At 41.8% G+C, this 19,822-nt stretch overlaps 1 protein-coding gene across 3 annotated transcripts in view; it reads right to left on the reverse strand.

Annotated features, from left to right (window-relative positions):
• Positions 1-15,204: 15,204 nt before the first annotated feature.
• lrrk1 (leucine-rich repeat kinase 1) overlaps positions 15,205-19,822 on the reverse strand; it is a 92,708-nt gene continuing 88,090 nt past the window's right edge. For all 3 annotated transcript variants that reach the window (XM_038306836.1, XM_038306835.1, XM_038306837.1), the window contains exons 37-38: positions 16,318-16,419; positions 15,205-15,634 (exon numbers count right to left, since the gene is read on the reverse strand). In XM_038306836.1, coding sequence (XP_038162764.1) covers positions 15,454-15,634; positions 16,318-16,419 — 283 coding nt within the window. In that variant the 3' untranslated portion in view covers positions 15,205-15,453. The remainder of the gene's footprint in view (positions 15,635-16,317; positions 16,420-19,822) is intronic.

The following is a 19,822-nucleotide window of genomic DNA, read 5'->3' on the forward strand; positions in this document are numbered from 1 at the left end:
TATCATAACACCTGAGCAGTGCCACAGACTGATCGACTCCATGCCACGCCGCATTGCTGCAGTAATACAGGCCAAAGGAGGCCCAACTAAATACTGAGTGCTGTACATGCTCATACTTTTCATGTTCATACTTTTCAGTTGGCCAACATTTCTATAAATCCTTTGTTTTTATTGGTCTTCAGTAATATTCTAATTTTCTGATATGATGAATTTGAGATTTTCATTTGTTGTCATTTGTAATCATCAAAATTAAACAAAATAAACATCTGAAATATATGAGTTTGTATGTAATGTATGAATATAATATACAAGTTTCACTTTTTAAATGGAATTACTGAAATCAATCTACTTTTTCATGATATTCTAATTTTATGACCAGCACCTGTACTTGAAGGAGACGGTACAGAGTATTTATGTGAATATGAAATTACTGCATCTTTGTTGTGGGAGTTGGCTCGGAGCTCGTCTGCCTGGCTGTGTGTTTCCTGGACGGGGCCGCCTTTTACAGCTGCTTTCTGTATCTCTGCTTCTGTCTCCTTGAACCCCAGTCGGCCTCAGCAGATGGCCGCTCACACTGAGCCTGGTTCTGCTGAAGGTTTCTTCCTGTTAAAAGGGAGTTTTTCCTCTCCACTGTCGCTACAAGCATGCTTAGTGTGAGGGATTGCATTCGAGTCAATGAGTCGAAGCAATCAACTGGTTTTCCTTAGAAAACTGAATCAATCTGACTGGATCATCTGGTTGAACTGTAAAGTGCCTTGAGATGACATGTGAATTGGCACTATAGAAATAAACTGAATTGAATTGTCAGTTTAGGATTAGGTACAGGAACAAGTGCTGAGTTAGAACAGTGGTTTTAAAAGTTGGAGGCCATCAGAGGGTGCTACTTACGCAGGTGCTCAGAAAAATGGGAGATAAATATGCAAAAAATGAAGGGAAAGTAAATGTTTATTTTCTTAAATTACAATGTATTATAATTTTTTTCTAAATATTATTAAATAAATGAAACACCGTGATGGTGTAAGCCTGAACTTAGAAGAACACTATGCTGTTCAAAAAATAAAGGGAACACTCAAATAACACATCTTAGATCTGAATGAATGAGATATTCTCGTTGAATACTTTATTCTGTACAAGGGCTGAATGTGCTGACAACAGAATCACATAAAAATGATCAATGGAAATCAAATTTATTAACCAATCTAGACTTGGTTTTGGTGTCATAAACAAAATTAAAGTGGAAAAACACTACAGGCGGATCCAACTTTGACGTAATGCCCATAAAACAGGTCAAAATGAGGCTCATTATGGTGTGTGGTTTCCACATGCCTGTGTGACCTCCCTACATCACCTGGGCATGCTCCTCATGAGGTGGCAGATGGTCTCCTGAGGGATCTCCTCCTAGACCTGGACAAAAGCATCCACCCACTCCTGCACGGTCTGTGGTGCAACGTGACATTAGTGGATGGAACGAGAAATGATGACCTAGATGTGATAAATTGGATTCAGGTCTGGGGAATGGTCAGACTAGCCCATAGTTTCAATGCCTTTATCTTGCAGGAACTGCTGACACACTCGAACTACATAAGTTCTAGCACTGGACTGCATTAGGAGGAACCCAGGGCCAACAGCACCAGCATATGGTCTCACAAGGGGTCTGAGGATCTCATCTCGGTACCTGATGGCAGTAATAGGTACCTAAAGCTGGGCATACACAGTCCGATATTTTCAAACGTTGCACGCAGCTACAACTCAAACTGTATGACGAAATCGCAAGGTTTAAAAGTTCACAGCTCACAATGTATGTTCTCGCACTGTGTTTCCCGACGCTTTGATGCGATCTACTCAGCGCCGAGAGACGCCGCTGCTCGGACTCATCGATGTGGCAGAATGCGCATGCGTAGTGCTTAAAGGTACACTATGCAACCGGTGTTGATTTTCCAGCGAGACTCCCCCCAGAGGGCGAAAGTAAAAGTGCACTGTCGTAAATATGCACAGCTGTTCTCCTGGTTTCTCCGTCAAGCCAGGCGCGGTTGTTTTGAGCTTAGCAGACAGGCGAGCTTTGATGAATGTTTTCCCCTCAGCCTGGTTCTGCTGGAGGTTTCTTCCTGTTAAAAGGGAGTTTTTCCTCTCCACTGTCGCTACAAGCATGCTTAGTGTGAGGAATTGTCTTCAAGTCAATGAGTCGATGCAATCAACTGGTTTTGCTTAGATAGAAAACTTTGAATCAATTTGACTGGATGATCTGGTGAACTGTAAAGTGAGAGGACATGTGTTGTGAATTTGCACTATATAGATAAATAAACTGAACTGAGTGGGCTGCCATTGTGCGGGGAGCAGTGTGGGGTTAAGGGTCTTTGCTCTGGGAGCCAGAGTGGCAGTTTAAACAAAGACATTAATCAGCATCAAGGCAGTTTCCACCATAGTCGTCTCTCTGCTGCCCCCTGTTGTTCACTAGGCTTGGATGAGAGACTAAAAACAAGCCAGTTCACCTGTTCAGGTTAATTCAGATCCAGTGTCTGTAAGCAATGAGAGAGCAGAGGCAGCCTGCTGGGGGGGTTATGTTATACCCTGAATAGCTGCTCAGTCTGAGCCTGACTGTGACTTATTCATATCAGCCAAATACAGACTTAATTATCCGGAGGTGACAAGAGCATCATTCATGATCTCTGCAGAGGCATCAGACCGACCGCAGCGTCTTGGAGCCATTTCCAGCAGAACCAGATGGTAACCAGGCAGAAATGTTGGCTGGTCCATGAAAAGACTGTTTACTGGGTAAGAGGAGAGATGTCTCGCACACATTCCTGAAGGCGGCTCCTCTGCAGGAATGCAAGCAGAAACCAGCAAAAACAGTTTTTATTGTTTAGAAAAACCTATTTCTATTCATTTTTACCTTCTATAACCCTCAATTCAAAGCTGGTTTCACATATTCATAGGAGCAATATAAAAAGTAAATGCATGTTTATACAATACATGACTAGATGCAAAAATTCTTTTGATTTATTCCGGACTTTTAATGTAAGTCAGTCATTTTTTCTTAAAAAAGTTTATTTACCCTTAATTAAGATAATTTTACAATTGAAATACATTTAGAAAAAAAAAATCATTATCGTATTTCAAGTGCATAAGACATAAATATACGTATTTAAAAGCAAAAGTCTTTATTCCATATTATTTACCTGCTCAAATTAAGGACAAGAACACATATTTTAAGATTTTCTCTTGTTTTTTGAGAAAATTATACAGTGATAATAAAGTTATTTCTCTTTTACATCAGAAGGAAAAAGAGTCAGGACCATAAACTGTACGTCTGAAGTCTGGTTCCTACCAGGGTAGCCTTTCTTTTCCTGCAGCCTAAAGCTGCCATGTCCTTCTTCTGTCAAAATATGAAGACCTGGACTGTCTAACTACAGTATACACTGCAAAAACTGAAATATAAAAACGGGGATCAGACTTAGTTATATAAGTGTGTTTAAAAAAAATAGAAAATAAATCTCTAAATCATGTCACAGACTTTGCATCACACTGATAACACCAAACCTAAAATACTGCATAATTGCACCTTATATATTTAAAGCTGCAGTCTGTAACATTGAGAAGAGAGCAGACTTCGACTGAAAATTTGAAGAAAAACAGGTTTCACGCCACTCCCCCACCCTCTCTGCTTCACCATGCCCCACCTCCAAGCTCCACCCCTCTCACAGCATCTGCGCGGCTACCGCATGCGACCAGAAGGGGGGGCGGGATTCAGCGTGTGTGAGCTGTGATTGACACTCCATCAGACGCTCTTCTGGCTGTGATTGGTTGTTTTGACTCGTCCCGAATTATTCTTTCCAGATTGAAATACAGGCAGTAGGCGGTACCAATTGAAGCAGTTTTTTTCACAGGTTACATATCACATGTACTGCTGTCTGGGCATAGGGACAGTTTTAGCCAATATGACAAAAAAGTGATTTTTAAAAACTTACAGACTTCAGCTTTAATGCTCTGATCTTCCATTTGATCACTGCTGCACTTTATAGAATGGAAATATTCACTTACTGTCTGAAAAGCTGTACTAAATATTCTGTTTTGTATACAGTCTGTTTATACAAAATGACAATAAAAGTTGTCTAAGTCTTACCTGATTTATCAGGTCAGTCAAATAATTTAGCAATTTTATAAGATGATCTACATTAAAAAATATTTCAAACAACTCTATGTTATTATTTTAATGTGCATAACATTTAATTAGTTTATTTTACAGGCAGACATGCTTATAAATGTCATCTTATGTCAGTGTAAATGTAATTTAAGATAGAGATTTTAAACATGGAACAATCATGTTCCATGATGGGAAAACATCCTCCTGTCACTAATGAACAGCAGGTGATTGGATCTGAGTTTTGTCAATAAAATCGTCCATTCTTGTCCTCTGCTTCCTTCTAATTTTTTACTAAAAATATGCATAAATAATAACCTAAAAACACATAATCAGCAGCATATTTATTTGTTCATAATATGCTTTTTTAGATGGAGCCTATTTGTTGTGATGAATGGAACATTTATGGATTTTATATAAATACGATGCAAAACAATCAAACAATAAAATATATCTGCAACATTAGGCTCTGCTTTTTGTTAAAATAAATAATAAAATAAATAATACTAGCTGTTAATAATAGACATGACTTTGAGAAATTTCCGTATACTATAGCACAGAGGACTGCAAAGGAAAGTTTATCTTTATTATAATTATTATTATTTTATTATATATTTTCCATCAATAAGTTGGATAACCCAAACCTGATGCATCTGACACCTCTGTCCAGCTTCACTGCTTTTATCCCATGAGGGCACCCGTACTCTCTCAGCCACACTCGGGTGCTCATTATCTCAAAACGCCTCTAATTTAGAAAGAGTCTAGTTCATAAAAATCATTACAAAACAGAGAAATATGATTCAAATAAATCAGTTAAAAAAAATTCAACAATTTGAAACATTTAAATGAGAAAAGAATTAAAATGATAGAATCTGAGGAGAATTGGGACTTTTTTTTGCTTCATTTCAGGATTTTAGCAGAATGACATTTTTTCTTTTTTTTTTGCAGAGGCATATAAAGAAGTTATGCTCCTTTAAAGGTTTTCAAAATAAAAGGTCTCAGGCTGGGATTGAATCTATGATCTTCATGCTGCAAAGCAGCAATCTGCACCACCATCCAGGCTGCTTTCCTGATGAGTCAGCACTTATTTACAGTTCACCCAACATGGCTGCACAATTAGTCTGAATCAAGGTCGCTGACTTTATAAGAAAACACAATTACGATGTTTTATATACAGTTCATTTAAAGGAACTAAATTGAGCGTCGTGCTTTTTTCTTCTTATAAAGTTTCCTTATTCTGAATAGTTCAGCAGAGAAGTTACTTCCCGACAGATGAGAACATTGCAATGGCCAAAAGTCTTTGGATACATTTTTTAAATAAATTTTATATGTTGCATTTACCTGCTATAATCTTGTTAATAAGCTACTTAATATGTATCAAATGACTTGATGGCATTTATTTTCCACTAAAATAATTTGTGTGCAAAATGTGCATCAGTTGCTTTGATGTGGATCTGATTGATCATTTAAGACGAATCAGACTTGTTGTTTGTGACGAGATGAAACGTGACAAAGATGGAGAATCGCTGTGAACGTTCCTCAATGATTAAAGCACACCTGAGAAAAAGTTTATTTTAAAAACTAAATAATTTCTTATAATAGGTTTGTTGAACCTTAAAGTCATAGGGAAGTCATATTTAAATGTCAAATCATTCTGGCTTTAACATGTATATAAATGTACTCTTTATTAGACAATATTGTCCCAAAATTTAGAGTTTCTATTTAAAAAAAAATCCCATCTTAAAATCTGTGTGTGGTGTGTGTGTGTGTGGGGGGGGGCTTCATTATCTTATACAGGCCAGTTAGTTATACATCAGCCTGTACGCCTAAATTCAGCCAATCATATATCAACGCTCATCTGTCAATCAAATTGTTTCAGTCATAGCATCTTGATTCATATGTCACAGCTAATATAAGCAACGTTTGAAGTAAGAATCATTTCCTTTCCCATTGAGTTCCGTCCCAGTGTTCACGGGGATGGACGTCTGTGTCTTCGGCAGGCGTAGAGCTAACAGAACTGGCAGCGTTGCGAGGCAAGGGCTCAAACATGTATGGCTAAAAGCCTTCTACACCAAACCAAGCTTCTGCTGCCCTGGCGTCCTCTTCCACAACATCTTCGGCCCCCGCTTTCCTACTCTAAATAAAAAATGGATGACGGAGGAGACTCAAATATTCTGGTGATATGTTCACATAAGGCTGTCCTACGTGTTCGTCCCGTTAGCTATATTTTTCTGCGAATATGTACTTTCAGGCGTATATCTGTGGTGAGCTACGGATAGACAGTCTCACCTTTCTCACCGTGGTTCTAACACAGTGAGGAAAAGAAAGGCCTCAGAAGAGGCAGATATATCCCAGAATGCTTTGCACAGAGAGCTCACCTTGCAAAGCATTATGGGATCTGCTGTCACAGCGGCCCGCTGTCACTATTGGTTATCGCTACCCGACAGCGGCAACTAATAATAAAGATGGCGCAGGCAAGCAGGAATCATCTGTCTGAACGGCCAGTGAGTTGGCTATAAGTCCACTATGTAGTCCCTGCTCTATATAGCGATAGAGAGATTTATGGGTTAGGGCGACGTTTGGACAAAGTAAGCTTGTTTGAGCTATAAGAACAGCAACTTTTAAACAGAGCAAGCAGAAGGAGAAATGGGCTCTTGCACGCGTTTAATAGGCATTCCCTCTCGGGAGCAGGTACAGGGTTGTGCATGTGCATTTTTTTTTTAAGTGGAGAGGGCGGGTCTTTTAAAAATTTGTGAAAATCCTCCTCTATACCTTTGCTTTTGAACAGATAATCTGCCGACGAGTATTTCTGACCTATTTGTGACCTTAAAACGAGATAATCAGATATTATGAACTTGAAATAAGATAACAGAGTTAGTTTTTCTCATTCTAAACATAAAGGTTGGAGCCGTAGCTCCTCCAAAGCCAAGCATCTTTAAAGGAATAGTACACCCAAAACATGATTAGCCTTCATTTTCTACTCACCCCCATGCTGAACAACACTCTGGAGTACTTTTTTGATATCTCAAATGCATCTGGAGATCTGGGAGGCTTCTTGCTGTCTGTTGACATTCAAATAATGGAGGTCTATGGCGCCCGAGACAGAAAGGTCCATAAAAGTCCACAAAAAACGTGTCAATATTCCTCCATACTGCTCGTCCAATGTATTCCAAGTGTCCTGAGTGGGTAGCATCCAGAATTTACTCGAAACGAAGTCATTTAGAATGTTTTTAGAGCATAAACAGTAGTGTATAGGATTTCCTGAAAGCGCGCACACGCGCGCTCACGACGCTACGGAAGCCGGCAGATCAAACCAGATGAAAGTGCGCATTCAGCGTCTGCTCTGCCAATAATGCAAGCGTAGAAGAAGAAATGTGCTGTTTACCTGTGCAAAGAAAGAAACAACGAAAGAAAAATGTCTGAGGACTTCAGTGTTGAGGAAGAGCATGAGTTCTTTGCCGAGCTGAATGCGCTGGTTTGGTCTGCCGGCTTCCGTAGCGTCGTGAGCGCGCGTGTGCGCGCTTTCAGGAAATCCTATACACTACTGTTTATGCTCTAAAAACGTTCTAAATGACTTCGTTTCGAGTAAATTCTGGATGCTACCCACTCAGGACACTTGGAATACATTGGACGAGCAGTATGGAGGAATATTGACACGTTTTTTGTGGACTTTTATGGACCTTTCTGTCTCGGTCACCATAGACCTCCATTATTTGAATGTCAGCAGACAGCAAGAAGCCTCCCAGATCTCCAGATGCATTTGAGATATCAAAAAAGTACTCCAGAGTGTTGTTCAGCATGGGGGTGAGTAGAAAATGAAGGCTAATCATGTTTTGGGTGTACTATTCCTTTAAGGTCCCCTTCCTTTAGCTCCTAGCCTAGCGTCCCTCCTCCCCATCTCCTCCCCGACTCACAGGCGGTTCTCAGTCACTCATCCTCCAGATTATCCCATCATCAGTATCTGGACCTCGGGGGAAAGACTACTCTATTCCTTTTCATAGGCTTCTCATGAGAGTAAAAGTTGATTCACTGCATCAAAGTGTTCTGCCAGGGCCCAAGCGCCAAACAGCTTATTTCATTGATGTCTTTTCTCTTTGCAATAATAAAGCTCAGATTGATTATTCCTGTTACAGTTCCTGTATATTAATGACCCCCCTCCACTCTTTGCAATAAAAGTGCATCCTTTGGTGACAAATGAAAACCGAATAAAATGTCTCCTCTATGTGTGGCGCCTTCAGCTCTCAGGGTGCGGCTGCATGGGCAGCAAAGGCTGACAGGAGCAATGAGAGTCAGGAGGACATTTGAAGCAGAGCAGCTCTGGATCTGTTTATAGACCGGCCAAACAAAGGAGTCAGGAATAATCAGAGCTGCTGGTTTTTACCCCACAGCTATAAAAGGATGAGGAGCAGCTCTGTCTTCTGCCTCACGTCCACTTCATCCTTTCTGAAACCCCCCCTGAGGCCTGTAGGGAAAGTTAGAAGGAACAAGAGCAATTGTAGCTTCAGAGTGAAGTGGAGACCTGAAAGCGTCGTCTTATGATCGGCAGATGGTTGAGGAGCTTTGCTGAACAGAACAAACTGTCCTGCTGAATGCATTGCTCCCCCGCAGCTTCATCTGGGAGCATTTAAGGATCCTGGAAGAAGATCCGCTGTGTGGGGATGTGTCAGTGTCACTGTGCTCCGCCCACCATTCAGCAGCGGTTTGCTTCAGCAGAGCTTCATTTGGGCTGGAAGACGACACAGCAAGGACTGGTTCTGCAGAAATGTGGTGGCTCCGCAGGCTGCAGGGGTTCTGGGGGGACAGAGGTATGCAGAGAGTAAACAGAGCAGTGAAAGCAGAGCAGATGAGGTGCCAGCAGGGTCCAAGTGTCTGAACATGAAGCAGAGTGATTCTGCTTAGTGGCTGTAGGTTCGGCTCCAGATGTTCAGTTTAAACCAGATACACACATTCAAAGACATGTCCTGCTTCAGGTCCAGCAAGCAAAGTTTTGCTTTTTTAAACAGAGACATTCCTCTAAAGGATCCAAGACTAACTTAAAAATAGCTGTTTCTAATATATAAAACCTCATAATTACCTCAAAAATAATATATCCTTTCCTATTTTTCATGCATGCATGTCAATTTTTTTTTTACCTGTGCAATGCATGCTGGGATTGCTGGTCCGAGATTTTTTGTTTGTTCTGTGTTTGACTGGTTTAAATTTAGACAAAGGCTCTTATGTAGAAAAACAGGGAAGGTGATCTATGTCCACAGTTCTAAGGAAACAAACCTGGATAATCCGCACTCAGGGGCAAGATTAGGGATAGAATAAAATATTGAATTATATATGTAATGTGAGTCAACTATTATCAGCAGTTTATTAAAGATGAAGAAAAATCCAATAAGACATTAGGAAACAAAAAGATGACTGATTTCTACACTAAATAAACAGAAAACACAATGCGCCTCTTATCCAGATTTTCCTCCTTTTTATAATGTTTTGTTTTATTAATTCCAGCTGTTAGCCACTCAGGGGTTCCTGTTTTCTGGCTCATAACGGCATGAATTCCCCCACAGCTGTTAGACATATTTGATGTTTAACTAACTCTATGCCTGAAGCTGTTTTTATGAAAAAAAAAAAGAATAAATCTGTGATTTCAAACCTAAAGCTGCGGTGACCCATACTGCCTGGTTGCTGTTGTTAATCTGATCAGTCCATCCATTATAAAACATTCCTCTAACGCATCGATTTCTACCTGTTTAACTGAATTTTTTGCTCTCTTCCCCCTGGTTGCCGTTGGTAACAATCAACACTAAGTAGCTTTTAAATCTTCATAAAATATTTCCATAACGTTTGTGATTATACATCAACTTCCAACCAGCTGAATGATGCCTCCATCATGGCCATCTCTATCACTTTCACCATCACTGAGTAACTTCGAGGATGGTAGCAGCAACCCTGGCACACAAAAAAAACTACAAATAAGCAGACCGCTTTACGGCACGTCACTTCCTCCTTTCCCCAAGACGAAAGTTGATGCGACCAAGTTTCCCTGAGAGATGGTATATTTGTGCAAACTGTGCAGAGTTGCTGGTGAAGATTCTCAGTCATCCAGGTCCTATTCATTCCAAAAAAAAAAATTACAAACAAACCACTGGACTTTGTTTTTATAGTTTAAAGAAAGTTTTGTTTCCCATTCCAGAAAGCTTTCTCAATTCAAAATGTCTGGAGTAGCGTTGAGTTCCAGACTTATGGAGTGGCCCAAACAAGGGCCTTGTTATGGCTTAGAAAACATGCAAATTTAACCAAAAAACGGTCCACTCCTCTGTAATGAGAGTCTTTGGGGTCGTTGTCGGCCTGCAAAACCCGAAATCGGCCATGCCTCTGTAATGGGGAGTCGTCAGGGTTGTTATTGGCCTGGTTTAACAGGTGTGATTTTTGACCACCTCCATGGCAATGAGGATTGAGTACATAGCGGAAAGGAATCAACTCTATCGCTGCGTTATAGGTTTATGAGAGCTGAAACCAACTCTGTTTAAGATTGTTTTTTCTCTGTTAATGTTAATGGCTTCCTTCACACCCCTTGTGCACAACTGATATTCAGGAAATGCAGCTCCTTCCTGCTGGTATCTATATGTGTTTACCGGGAAATTATAATACATAACATTGCTGGTGAAGATTCTCAGTCATCAGGGTCATTGTCATTTCAAAAATAGAAAGAGTGGACCAAAGCAAAGCCTTGTTTTGGCTTAGAAAACATGCAAATTGAACCTGGCGAGGGAGTCCACCCCTTTGGAATGGGGGTTGTTTTGTTTCTCTGTTAGCCTGTAATGCCCGGTACCTGTCTATGTCTCTGAAAGGGAGGTTATTAAAGGGAATTGTTGGCCTGTTAAACAGGCAAGGTGTTCTGTTCCCCTGTAACTTTTTGTCCCCTGTTTTTTGGCCCACCCTATAAAGCCTTGAACTCAACGCTATTTCTTACATTTTGAATTGAAAAATGTTCCTGGATTGAAAGCGAAACATCTTCAAACTTGGAAACAAAGTCCAGTGGATTGTGTATTTTACTTTTTTGGAACAAACATAACATTACATTTATCTTTTTCAAGGCTCTGAAGTCGTCAGCACATCAGTCGCTGATGAATCGGGTGAAGTAGTGGGGCTGTGGTGCAGGAAAAAGCAAAGTTAAACATTTCTTATTTTCAACATGATAATTTTTTAACTAAAATTGTATTCATTCATTCATTCATCGCTATTCATCTTTCACAGCCACTGGAAACAGAAATGTTCAATCTATCTGCAGCCGATCAGGATTTTACCACGCTATGTGCTTGTCCTAATGGAAAATGCTGTCTTCCTTTAGGCAAAACAATACAGCTTTTTTCCACTGGGGGGAGCCAAAATCAACCAAAACCAAAAGTTTTTCTGAGTTGCTTTAAAAAACATTGAACTGTTTTTTTTTTTTATTGATCATATGTTGTTGAATGTGGGCATGTAGAAGGACGACCATGAGGTGGAGCCTTGGAACTCAACTTTAAAACTCTTTAAAACTTTTAAAACTTAATAATACCCCTTTTCTAATCACCAAAAAACCATTTAAACCGGGGAACAATCGGCTTTTAGTAGCAGGGGGAACCGCTCATGGACGGCTAATGACTTGGCAGGCGACACGGTTTAAAATCGCCTTCAATCGCCCTAGACTAGAAATACCAGAGCTGAGTCGACCCGCTAACTGATGATACCACGTGACACCACTGAGCCCAACATATGGATGTCAACACTACACACCAGCCACATCTTTTCTAAAAAATCTAACAAGCCAAAAACCAACCATGTTTACATTTGATAAACATGGAGCAGCTCTAGTGAGGGGGATTCAGACAGATAAAAGAGCGAAAAAATAAAGACAGACTTTGCCCTGGATTCCTTCCATGTTGTTCTCCATTGTTTACTTTCCACATTTATGCTGGCATCATGGTGGCATCATCAATGCTAACCCTGGTTGATGGTGTCAACAGACACCTTTTATTTTAAATGGGAAGGGAGCCGATTGCTAGCAGGTCAACCCATGTTTGAAAGCCCACATCAGCCCGCTAATTTCAGTGGGAAAGAGGCTTAAGAACAAAAGGAAAGACGAGCAGACAATTGAAGTTGACTGAATGCGAAGATAAATTAGACATATTTAAATATAGATTTACAACTTTGATTTAAGATTAAAGATATATATTTAAGTTTTAGATATGACTATAGGATGTTTAAAGGAAATGTATAATTAGTGTTTGTCAAAAAATGTTAGAAAAAAGGCACTAAATGTGAAAAAAGCTCGCTAAATGATTATAAATGTTATGGTGAAAGTTACGTTTTTACATTAGCAGCTCAGTAAAGTTTGTCATCGTAGATCCAAAACCCTCAGATTCCTGCAGCAAAGCTTTACATTCCAGTAAAGGTTATTGATAACGAGCCTCTGAAGTTTGACCATTACTGAAAGGCAACCAGTTGTCAGGTCTTCTTGAAACACAGGAAAATTCTCAGTATGTAAACATATAAGGTTTTTATTATACTGACTGATTGAAATACTTTATTATTCCAGAAGGTTCCATATGTTCGCAGCAGAGACCAGAAAGTCAAAACCAACAATGAGCACTAAACCAAAAAGTCTTAAAAAAACAAAACAATGAAATAAATAATGGAAAAACATTTAGAAGATATCAGAGCAACAATATTTGCACTTTAATGACATATATTCATTTCTCAATAGTTATATTTGCAAGTGAAACAGGCAGCTTTTTATGTCCAACATTACTTAATATTAACATCTTAATGCTGCCGTCATTAAAGGAGAAGTCAGGTCATATTCAGAACTCAAACTTCTGAGAGTACTTTAAATATGAAATTATTCCATACTGTTCAATAAATGATAAGTGTTTTAGATTAAGAGTAATTTTCATCTAATGTGCTTTACTGGAGGCATCCATGTTTGTGCAAGAACACTACTGCCACCTACTGGTTTGTGACGTCACGGTGCGGTATCGGCTGTTGATCAAGTCCCAGTGCTGTATCTGGTGTTTGTCACAACGAGTTATTATCCAAGTCATCTGCAAAACATTCTTCTTCCAAATGTTGGCTACATATTACGTGTTTTTTCTCTGGCCAGAAGTTTGATGGTAAATCCTCCCTCTTCAAGTTGGCGATCCAACAACGAACCCGTCTCTGGAGGATCAGGAATCAGAAAGGTGGAATAACTCTTTTTTTTTTTTCACTTATACTCGATGTATTCCAACATCCAGCTGCCATTCACGTGGGCATTTTCAGTTTCACTATAGCTCTGGTGAATTTCAATGGTGAAGTCCTCTGAAAATCTTAAATAATTGTTGTTGATTGCAGATGTGTCTAGTAGTTCCCATTGATTTTGCTTGTAAAGCGGGGAGAATGGCGCTAGGCTTACAGCACCGTGACGTCACTGCTGGAAGATGGCAGGAGGGAGGGGCTACTATAGTCGGGTAAAAATGGCCGCTCCCAGACTCAATGATCGGGATGAAATTATTTAAATTATTACTGATTAACGCTAAATTAATTAAATCACATCAAACGTATTAGCTTTAAGTATAGATAATGATCCATTTATCCTTCCTTGCTGACCGGACTTTTCCTTTAAGGCCTGTAGAAATATCTTCCAAAATGAACAAAGAGGAGCAAGAGAGGAAGACATATCCTACAAACAGAGATGTCAAGTAACTAAGTACAAATACTTTTTACCTTACCTAAGCAGAAATCTATACTGTACTGTGGTAGTTATATTTTTGGACAACTTTTAACTTCTAAACTTCTTCTTTCTTTCCTGGAAAAACAAGTTGTCATCCCCATCCTACACAGAGCAGCGATTACTCCTCCAGGAAGCACCTACCATGACCGCGCTGCGCCTGCTCAGTAAAAAAAAAACACACCCACTTCCTCTGATCAGCAGAGGTGATGTGAGGCAGAGTGCAAGGATTTCTGCTGAGAATGGGACCAAACAGCAGCTCTGCAGCTGATAGCAACTGTTCTTTATTAGCTAACATCTAAAGGGCTGGTTATACTCCCCCAGCAGTGTGTCACAGTGAGCTTGTCGCCGATATTTTTGATTTATGCCGAATTTTAAAGCGTGGTCTGGCTGTTATTCCACGCCGCGGCGCAAGAGGGATAATCAGGAACTAGCTGTGGGTCTAGATACGGCCCAGGAAGTGGGGGCAAGTTTGTGCGACAACGGAGGGACATGAGGGCGAAAAAGAGCGGGGATCCAGGTGGAAAAAGGGTCTCAGCGTTCTTGCGCACCTCGCTCTTCTAGCTGGTCCATATTCACGAGTCTGTTGAGAATATGGACCAGCTAGAAGATGGCTGTCAGACAAACAAAACAAGCTGGTAAGGTACCAAACAGGAAATACTCATAGTGTAGAGCGGGTGTAGATTTGACCAATCAGATGCCTCCTGTCTGCAGTCACATACAATATTGGAGAGCTGCAGCAGAGTGTCTGCAGAAGGGGCGGGGCATATCTGCGTTAACTGCGATACACGCAGACGACCTTGTTTCTGAGCATAAACCAGGCTCAGAGTGTTCATCGTTTTGTAAGAGAGGGAAGCTTTAAACCAGAGGCGTTGTGATCTCATGCGGCAGCGAGTTAAGGGTGCATGAGTCGAACTTAAAGCCTCCAGTTTATTCCCCCCCCCCCAACAGAAAAAGGCACAAAGCAGACATGTGTTGATATAAAGTGAGCAAAGTGGCTACAACTGATGAACTAGATCCATAATACCAGAACAGTGGACTCTTTGTAAATTAGACAACAGATCCAAACGTTATATTTCTACAGCTGCAGCTGATTCAGTAAAAGACTTGATGATTTTGCAGTGCTCTGATATAAAAATGAGTTTGGCGTCCTGGTTTATGGACGACGTCACCAAACAGGCGAAGCAGTAAAGAGCAGAGTCTTTTCTCTGGGCTAGACCTGATATTTATGAACCACTGAACACTGCTGGTGCCTGAGGTGATGCTTTATCCAACACATGCTTGCAGTTGACCTTGGAAGGTTTAAAAAAGCAGATAAATAACCTTTAAAGAAAGTTAAATATCGATTTATTTGGATGTTTGGAAGCAAAGAGAAAAAACTTTGGTGATTGTGATTAAAAGTCTGATTCGGACGCTGTTAATCTGCTTCTTTCTGTACAGTGAACTGAAATATCTCCTCCGGCGGTGCGGAGCCTGACAGCTGAGCTTCTTCCTGAGCTTCATCGGTTGACGCCCCTCAGCCTCAGAGCTCTGAACTCAGTCAGGGAGGTTCTGCTCCTGAGCCGCTGCAGGACAGCAGCTACCTTCTTATCCTTATGTTGCTCTCAGAGCGGTAGAGTTCCTCGTAGGACTGGTAGAAGACGCTGATCTCGCTGCTGCCCCAGGCTCTCCAGACAACCAGGCACCACTCCATGTTTTCCTCCTGCTGGAAGCCGCATACCACCGTGTCCTTTGCCACCAGCGCCGCCTCCTGCAGAGTCCTGGGGGGACGGGAAAACAGGAGATGACAAAGGGGAACACAGGAGAGAAACGTATTCAGAGAAGTCAGCAAGAAGATGGTTGAACATCTCGTTTGTTTTCCAGCAGCTTCAAAATCCACCAGGCAGAGTTTACTGCATGTGAGGAAAGATCCTCCTAAACAAATGGAATGGAGTGGAGTGTGAACTGTAAAGTGCCTTGAGATGACTTGTGTTGTGAATTGGCGCTATAGAAATAAACTGAATTGAATTGAATAGTCCAGGATATATGATGGGTATACGGTGTATAGCCACTTATTTTTCAATTGGCATTGCGAACACCCACTTCTAAATCCCCCATGATCCGCACTATTAAGCAGAAACTCAGAGCCAAGTTTCCCATTTTTTCCTAGGACAGTGAAGCCATCACACGCGCTACTCTGATTCTAATTGGCTAGTACTCACTAGTACTACCACAGCTCTGACAAACAGACCCTGATTCCTGCTAAAAAGCTCCAGTAACTGAAATGGTGCCATGAGCAGGTCGCCCCATCAGTAAAAACATATTAAATGAGCTAAACATTTAAACTGTTCTTAACAGCTGTTTCTATAGAAATAAACCAATAAAATTAAATGAAGTCCCTTCAAATGGGATTAGAACTGTGCTGCTAAATGAAGGCAGAATGAAACGATGGAGACTAACTTACCCCAGAGAGGAGCGTCCAGGAGGAGCGAGGACAGCGGTGACCCGCCCCCGCAGCTGACCTCCATATGGCTGCATTTCAATGATTATTATATCACCTCCACGCCTGTTGGACACACATAGTCAGGGTTAGTGAAAAAAACAACTGAATGCTGCCTCAGCTGCTGATCTCACTGTGAGACAGAATCATATAAATGCAAAGTAGGTGATAGAAACTTTCTCCTCACTCGGCTTCAGTCTAAACATTAGTTTGGTTCCTCTGAGTCAAACTTCAAGTTTGATAATGAATGATTTCAGCCGACGACAAAATTATTTGCAGTATCATTCAACTTCTGTTGGTTTATGAGCACAACCATATTTCTGTTGATGGTGTATTGTAATAAAGCCTTTAATTCATCGGCGAAACCAAAACAATCAGATATTCGAAACACCTTGAAAAGCATTAATTAAATCAGCTGCTGTTCTTTCAGCCGCTGGAATGGCGGACGGTAGCCTTACTGGGAGAGCTTGAGAGCTGAGAAAGTGGAGGCACCACATACGGGACAGGTAATGGGTTAAAAAGTGCTTTATAATAATAATTTAAAAACAAAACAAAAACAAAGAAGTACTTAATCTCAAACCAGATAAAAGATACTTAAAGTATTTAATATATATATTTTTTTATTATTTAATTGTCCATCTTCTAATTTCAGGGTATGTTTATTATTTGAATCAGGTTTTTCATGAATTAAAAAAAGTTACATTATTTTATTTCATGATACATATTTATTGGGACATTCCCATCTATGTAATTCAGGATATCTTTTTAGTCTCCATATACCTCAGCGATGACATCACAATGACAATCACAATTTGTTTAAAAAAAGCTTGTCTATTTGTTTCAGGGCCAAAATAAAAATAGAAAATCTGATTTGGATCACATTCATCTGCAGTGTGAATGAAGCCTAACTGACATTTCCGTATAAAGCTATTTTAAAGATGAGTATATATACCGGTATGTCATTTTTTGTAAATAAGTGTATTATTCTTGATTTAGCAGGTAAGCAAGAGAATTTATCAAAGGAATATGATTATTTATGTTTTAAAAAACAAAAAAGAAGTTCATAATCTAATAAAATTTAGAATGAGATCTAATGATCTTATTTTACTGCTGGAATTAAAGGAAAATACATTGATTTTAAGAATGTTCTATTTCATCCCTACTGACCGCCAGAGGGCGGTGCTGAAAGCACTGAATGTTCCCTTCGGGCATGCGCAGTTCGAGTAATTATACCAACAGAGTCACACCTGTGACACCGGATGACCACTCAGAAGCTATATAGCCTGGTGTCATCCTTTGCTCTGCTCCTTTTTTCTTCTCACAAGCGGTTCGCTAACTTCCCCGTTGTCTGAAGCCCCTGTCTCTTGACCGGAGTTGCGGTTATTCTCCGCCCTCCCAGGGCTGCAACGGGTCGATTCTGAAGATTACGGAAGGTAAGTGAGTTGTTTGCTGGTGATGGTAGCGTCCGCGCCCCCTCACGACTTTAGCTTTTTACCTACAGCTTCGTGCTGTTTTGTTCCGAACTGGTGACGGCAGCGTTTTCGCCCCTACTCCCAGTGTGAATAACTTCACTGCCGAAGTTATATACGGCTAACGTAGTTAGCTTCTTTAGTTTGTTGGTGTTATACCTGGTGACGGCAGCGGTTTTCGCCCCCTCTCCCAGTATATTCCCTACTTTTGCATCCTTTTTTTCACCGGTCTGCGCTGCTATAATTACTGACGGCCGCGGTTTTCGCCCCCTCTCCCAACCAAGTGTGGTCTACTTCGTTGCCGAAGTTGGAGACGGCTAACGTTGTTAGCCTTTTTTGGTTTGTTTGCAGCCTTCTTCATCGGTCTGCTTAATTATAAATGGTGACGGCAGCGTTTTCGCCCCCTCTCCCAATATCAACCTTTTTTTGCAGCCTTTTCGTTGGTCTGCTCTCTTAATTGGTGACGGCAGCGTTTATCGCTCCTACTCCCTACTTAAGTTGCCATACAGCTAACGTTGTTAGCTTTTTTTGTTTATTGCTTTTATACCTGGTGACGGTAGCGGTTCTCGCCCCCTCTCCCGGTATCGGCCGCCTTGTGTCCGCAGCCTCTCTTGTTTTATCCGCTATAATTGGTGACGGCAGCGTTGTTCGCTCCTACTTCCAACTTAAGTTTCCATACAGCTAACGTTGTTAGCTTTTTTGGTTTATTGGTTTTATACCTGGTGACGGTAGCGGTTCTCGCCCCCTCTCCCAGTATCGGCTGCCTTGTGCTCGCAGCCTCTTTCGTTTCTCTGCTGTAATTGGTGACGGCTGCGTTTGCGCCCCCTCTCCCGATTTTCGATAACTTTCTGTTCTTTAAGCCTTGTCGGCCTTCGACATGGATGGCTCTCACAGCTGCATAGATTGTGGGGCTGCCCTGCAGGCAGAGGATGGCCACGACCTGTGCCCTACCTGCCTTGGACATGAGCACCTTTTGGAGGCGCTGTCTGAGAACCCCTGTATGAACTGCAGCTTTATGCCCCATGCAGTGAGGGTGGCCCGGTTGGCCCAGTTGTGCCCCCAGGAGGGCTCGGACCTTCCGCCCTCTGGGCAGGTGGTTCCCCCCAAGCGTTCTAAGCGCCGTGGTGGGACCACAGCATCTGTGCCCCTCCCCCGGAGGAAGCGGGCCAAACCTGACCAGGGCCTGTCCACAAGGGTGGAGCAGTTGTCAGCAGAGCTGGCAGAGATGAAGTCCTTGTTGCAGACACGGCAATCTGATCCCTCGCTCCCAGTGGTTGGGCTCTCTTCCCCACCAATGCCCGAGCTGGTTGTAGAGGATGACGTTATCTCTCTGGCTGCCTCCGCTTCTCATTTTAGAGATGAGGAGGAGGCAGGGTCCTCTCAAGCCTCTGAGGCTGGTTCATTTTCATCTCAGAGTGCGGTTGGAGAGGCCGGTGACGGTTCCATGCGGGAGGTCATGTCTATGGCCCTGAAGCAGCTGCAGCTGGAACTCCCACAAGGAGAGGCATCCAGCTCTGGCAGTGCTTTTTTCAGACGTGGAAGGGCTCCTACTCCTTTTTCTGTACCTCCATCAGAGGAGTACCTGAAGGAGTTACACGCCTGTTGGCGGGAACCGAGAGCGCTGTCGCGTCTCTCCTCGGATGGTCGTGTATTAGCTGCCATGCATGAGTCAGTGAAGGCCGGCCTGGACCGTATGCCAGCAATTGAACCAGCTGTTGCTTCACTGATTGTGTCACCAGATGAAGCCCTGCGTCCTGGTGTCCGGTGCCCGCGGACTCAATGTCGGGTTACAGATGACCTCCTCTGTAAGGCGTACAATGCAGGAGCGCGTGCTGGCCGCCTTGGCAATTCCCTGGCGCACCTCATGTTTGCCCTGTCTGCATCTGTTCAGGACACTGGTGGTGCAAGTGCGGCGATTGGTTATAGTGACGCAGCGCTGCAGGCCTTCGCGCTGATGACCAGAGAGCTTGGACGGGTCATGTCTTTCCTTGTCCAAGCTC

The sequence above is a fragment of the Cyprinodon tularosa genome, unplaced genomic scaffold (assembly GCF_016077235.1).
Source record: "Cyprinodon tularosa strain WSP-4 unplaced genomic scaffold, ASM1607723v1 ctg593, whole genome shotgun sequence".
NCBI lineage: Eukaryota > Metazoa > Chordata > Actinopteri > Cyprinodontiformes > Cyprinodontidae > Cyprinodon > Cyprinodon tularosa.